This window comes from Diadema setosum, chromosome 9 (genome assembly GCF_964275005.1).
Source record: "Diadema setosum chromosome 9, eeDiaSeto1, whole genome shotgun sequence".
In the NCBI taxonomy this organism is placed as follows: Eukaryota; Metazoa; Echinodermata; class Echinoidea; order Diadematoida; family Diadematidae; genus Diadema; species Diadema setosum.
This window is the reverse complement of record NC_092693.1, coordinates 4,558,902-4,564,901: the sequence shown is the minus strand read 5'-3', so window position 1 is coordinate 4,564,901 and position 6,000 is coordinate 4,558,902. Positions and strand designations below refer to the sequence as shown.

General features: G+C 38.7%; 1 protein-coding gene across 1 annotated transcript in view; it reads right to left on the bottom strand.

Annotated features, from left to right (window-relative positions):
* Nucleotides 1-4,486: 4,486 nt before the first annotated feature.
* LOC140232763 (uncharacterized) overlaps nucleotides 4,487-6,000 on the bottom strand; it is a gene marked incomplete at its 3' end in the record, with an annotated part of 38,101 nt that continues 36,587 nt past the window's right edge. The window contains exon 10 of the mRNA XM_072312878.1: nucleotides 4,487-4,592. Coding sequence (XP_072168979.1) covers nucleotides 4,487-4,592 — 106 coding nt within the window. The remainder of the gene's footprint in view (nucleotides 4,593-6,000) is intronic.

The window sequence follows — 6,000 nt, the reverse complement described above, 5'->3', positions numbered from 1 at the left end:
ACCTAAAGAGCTTATCACATCCTGAGGGCTAAGCCTGGGAAGCATATTGAAAAAAAGTTGGTTTTTTTTTCTTTTTTCTGTGATTCAGTGCAGGCAAGCTGTGCTAGCCAATCAGAGTAGATCAGTGGGTCAACCTGCTTTAGTTCATTCAATCAACAGCAGATTGAATTACTTAGCTGCTTTTAATTGACTCTGCAGCTTTTTAGAGTCCCCCCCCCCCCCAACATCTTATTGGGCATGGGTGCCAGGTTATTTTCTGTTTCCAGTGTGCATTACCCCCCCCCCCCCCCCCATATAACATTATTTTTAGAACACTTTAATGAGAGATAACTTTGCCCCTAAATGCTTCAAACAAGCAATATATTAAAATGTATGCCAAAATGATATTTTCTTTAGTGCAAACACACATTATGCTGGACTAACATCTCTGTATCAACCAATGAAGGTCAAATGATAAATGATCATTGGAAATTTGTTGTTTTGTAACTGAATGGCTTAATATTACTAATTAGCCATATTCAGACGTATTTCTAGTCCGAGTAAAATTTTATGGCACAGCAACTAAAATTCCAATTGATACTTATCTTACCACGACCCTGTGTCCACACGACGGGTCGTGGGAAGAAACTCCGACCAATTTACCAAGGCCTTCGCGGGTATCACCGTGGAGGGTCGGTGTAACTTTCGGAAGTGGTAGCGCCACACCGTATGCGACGACCTTACGATTGTAACCACGCGAAATCTGTATTCTGATGGAATAGGTACCCGCGAAATGTCAACATTGCAATTTGAACCTGGAAGTTTTACCTAGGTTGTAAGGTTTGTATTAGGTCCTAGATACTCTGAGGGCTTGTCTGCAGGGGCAATTTACCGTACTCCGACCGGCTAGTTGTGGTAGCGAGATACTTTTTTTTCAGGAGGAAGAGGTCAATGTAAATTCCCAGACTTGAGGAAAGTACCACGACCTTCTTCAGACGGGCACTACTCCGACCTTTCCTCCGACCTTCCTTCGACCAAGTTTTCTCAGAAGTTACTCCGACCAAAACTGCCTTCGTCTGAAAGGCACTACTGAATAGAAAATAACAGCCCTCAAAGTTTATTGAACATTGTGTTTTATACCATTAGTAGACTTAGTGGTGAACGTACATTACATTGTAGAGTGACAAAACTGTCGCATTTTTGTTACGTATGTGATGTAACATCTATTTTATGACTTATGGGACATGATATTCATGCACTTTGGTGTGGTGTTGTTATTATATAAGGCATCTTGATAGCCTAGTGGTCCATCCTTCTTTTCTAACCACCTGTTCCAGCATCAACATAACTGATACCAGTTTGTAGCCAGAGTTATTTGCTTTAGCATGACCCCATGAGAAAAAGAGAGGCAATCGGGGATGAGTGGTACAAGCTTTGCAGAGACTTAAGATTCCAGTCTGGGCCATGGATGCAACTTTTCAGTCTGTGAGTAGTCACTGGATTTATCTTCCGTTGATAAGACCAACAAGGTGGGTACTACTACAGCTTTGCATAGACCATGGAGCTACAATGCATGTAACTTAGCCTCTTTCAAAAGGCAGGGGGAATAATATTACCCTTACAAGATGTCAGTAACAAGTCTGTGTGCCTTTAGAAAACAAAAACAAAAACAAAAACAAGAGGATGTCTATAGAAGGGTGCATTTATAAACTCATTTCTGGGGCAGAATTAAGGCTTCCAAACAACTTTCATGGGGTTTTGAACAGATGATAAATGCAAAGCTGTTTTGTTTATGGGTTACAGTAGAAGAGAAACTGAAAGGCCGAAAAATGTGATCGCAAATGCTTAAAGTCATGTATGAAAGACATTTATAGCTCGGACCTGCCCATACCAACCAATGGCAACTACACATCTCTGCTCCTCGGGTCATAATGTGAAATGGAGCTGTGCAGTGACAAGGCCTCCCAACTGACTCACAACAAAGCTGATAAATGCAGCAAAGCCAGAAAAGCAATCCGAAAGACATTTGCAAAAGCATTTTGATCGTGGGTACTGAAACACGCTTCAAATATATGTGGGAAAGTTGATAAATGCAGTCTTTAATACACGCAATAATCTGAGGTTGAGCAGAGTCTTGTCTCCTGCATGCTGCTGAGAATTGACCCAAAACATCTCTAGCAAAGAGCTCAAAGACAGCATGGACCAAAGACTAGTGCAGCTCTAGGGTTTTCCTAGAAATCAACTCCTCCTATCTCCCATCCAGCATTGCACAACATCCCTGAGTGGCATGGCTCTCTGAGAAAACAAACAAGTCTATTAAACAAAACACACACACACAAAAAAAACAGCAACCACTTGCTTTTAATTGACCATCTCAGCCCAGAATCTCCACTGAAAAAAAAAAAAAATAATAATAATAATGGCTCAGAACAGAACATCCAAGGTCTTGAAATTTTCTTACTGCTCTTCCAAGTAAGAAGTGAAGTTGGAATGTGCTGTGGAAATGTCCCTCCAAGTCTCTATCTACTATTGAAGGCAGCATGTGCTTGCTATACAGTCAAACAAATTCTATTTCTAATGAAAAAACACAAAATACTGAATCAACTGTATTCAAACCAGGGACCTCCCTGGTTAAACTGAATAAGACAACCCACAAGCAGCATGGAGATACCATGCGATGGGAAGGCTGCCCGACTAGGATATATTCAGGAATCCAGGTAACAAATTGTGACGGCTTTATCACCAATATCTATAGTAAGTGTAACCACACACACACACACACACACACACACACACACACACACACACACACACAGAGCCAAAGAATCTCAAACTTTACCATATACTTCAATGCACCTATTACCTGACGGGCAAGTCTATCATAGCAGGCCTGTGCCATGTGTGGTTTTCAAATGTACCCCAAATGTAGATCTCAAGGCAGCAGATGAAGGTCTAGATACATCATGCATTTTCCTTAGCTTTTGTCATGAACTAAAGAGCTTATTTAAGATGATATTTCAGTTGTATGCCACACTTTATACCTTTACGGTCTATATTGTCTTAACCTGTTAAGAAGAGTCCCGAGAATACTCGGGCAGGTGTCTGTGGGAAATGTTTGTTTACAAAATCAGTCCGTCCTCAATGGGTTAATGAAGGAAATGAAAATTGATACATTCATGCATTTAATGCTTTATGTTCACTTCCAATAAATAACTGCATTAATGACATCAGAAATGTCTTCATCATGAATTATATTCTATCAAAACTGTCATATCAATTCACCATCATCACGACCACCAAGCAACATTACCGCTACCATCATTGCATATTCAATATCTCAATAGAAAATAAAACAAATTATTGATAATATAAGCATCATCAACATGACCATTGTCATTCCTACCACTATCATCATTATTATCATCAATATCACCATCTTCTTACCATTATCAACATCTTCACAACCATTTACAACCTAAGAAGTTACACTATCAGAATACATAATAATAACAGTTCGGCCTTGATGTGTGTTCTTTTTCCAAGTGATTTCAAAATTGATGTTTTGTGAAGAGTTGGGTGTTGGTTAATCATGAAATTTTCATAGTGGCAACATCCACTCTATAAGTGCAACCAATATCACTGATTGAGTGAACAGGCAAGACTTCAGACTTGAATAGTCTTCCTACTTTCATGTGGGAACTGCTTGTGAGATTCAATTGTACAAGTTGTATCTTGCAAAGTCTGCTTGATGCTACATGGTACCTCACTGTTATAGAATAGCACAATTTTCATTTGGTTTTTTGTTTAACGACAGTACACATTCCCTCTGCTTGTTATTTTGATATGTCACAGCAGACAATATTCTCTTTACCATCCGAAGGGTTAGGTTATGCGTTGCTGCAATGCAATAGATACTTCATCTTGCAAAATTCTTTCAATACACTTTCAACTCTGCTGTACTACACGTACATGTATGTGACATCACATATTGTCCAGTTCATCTACAAAGAGCTGCACACAGAATTAACTATTACTTTTGCACATAGTCTGTTTTTCCTCATACTGCACATGCTATTTCACCAACATAACAGAATTCGTCAAATTCACGATTATATAATAGCTCTTTGGAGAATATACTGTATGCACCCCCAATACTGTAAAAGTGGAAATTTTTGCGGTGTTGAAATTTTCGCGCATTTCGCGCAACTAGAAACTAGCGCGAAAATAGAAGCATGCAAATATTTTTGCTTGCCATATGTTCCTTGCTTGATGTCTTGATTCTGTGGAATTAAAAACACGCGAAACTCTTCTTACCCGCCCAAGCGCAGAAAATTAGTCGCGCGAAAATATCCACTTTTACAGTATATGAAAGACTCTGAAACTCACCTTCATCCGCTGGAGATCTCTTGGTATTCTCCTCAGGTGAAAAGAAACTGAAGTCACTGTCTAAGGCAATGAAGGATGGAAGACTACCAGTGCTTCCACCATCAGCATTACCACCATCATTGGTGCCTTCATCCAGTGAACGGTTTCCATGGTTACCATCATTGAGTGCATCATTTCCAAGTGTCATCCCTTTCTGTTTATTTCGTGGTTTCTTTGGATGAGTGTATCTGAGAAAAACAAGCGAGAATTGGATCCAATAACAACTGAACTTTAAAGCACAAACAATGACTTTGACCCGTATCACTGCACTATTGTTAAAAGCACCTCATCTTTCCATGTTTATTTTGTTATTTCATGTTTCCTGTGCAGACATTCTCTCTCATTCTCATCTACATTCTTTTTGAGGGACATGATATTCCTTTAATGAGGAATTCATCCCATATATTCATACAGATATATTCGTTGGTTGAGTGAAGTGCAGAGATATCAGTCCAACACGTGATAAATAGTAAAGTTAGAGGAAAATTTGACGATCTGTTCAGAAGTTATCGATTCTACAAGTTTTGGTGAAAAGCGACTATGGACCATCATTGCTGGTTAAGAAGGCTATAAAAAGTATTTAATGCCAGAGGAAGGGGGCAAAATAAAGGGGATATACAGAGAATTCCACATATTTTCATTTTTCTAGTATAATGGAAGAGTTCATGACCAACTTCCTTCAAAAAGCAGGGGGAATGATATCACCCTGTGTGTATGCCAGTAACAAACAGAGGGAAGGTGTTCATTCTATAAAACATGACATTTTGTGGAATTCTCTTTCTATTTCCTTTGCAGGATTTCCTTACTTTGACATTACGGACTGTCATTGCCTTCTTATCCAATAACAACACATACAGCAGATTCTACCAAAACTTAGAAAATGCTGAACTTTTGAATAGATTGTCTCACTTTCTTCAAAATTCACTGATATGTTCTACTATTTGCTGCATTCACTGAATCCACTAGTATGTTTGGAGTAGATACCACTTTAAAACAAACTGGACACTAGAGGGGGTAAATCTTTAATTAGGCGCACACACCCTGAAGAAAAGTTTCCCCATAACATGGCAATGTAAGACACACTTTCACACACCTCACACATGCACACAGAGTTATCAATTCACAATAACCTACAATGTAGTGTAATGATCAGTCCATCACTATCTTTCATGAGCCCATCGCAATAACTTGCCTCAAGCATCGACTGAATTGGTTTACTTTTACATGGTGTAAATCCCCTCTGTGCCACATTATTCTGAGAATGCAATGTAGGCATGCTACTTCTGTTTTTCAGATCTATGTAAGTTTTTATAGATTTTTGTTACACTGGTCATACTTAGTAAAGATGCATACAAACTGCCAAGATTTGCTTTGATGTAAATCTTATGAAAATAACAATAAAATCATTACTGTCATTATTATTGTTGCTGCATGTAGTAGGTAATGTGCTACACACTGTCATCATCATCATCATCATCATTATTGCAATTATTATCACAGCAATAATCACCACCATTATAGTCATTGTAACATAACAGTGGGGTGGTTTCTGACTAAAGTAATCAAACATAGTAATAGTGCCCTGCTGAAAACATT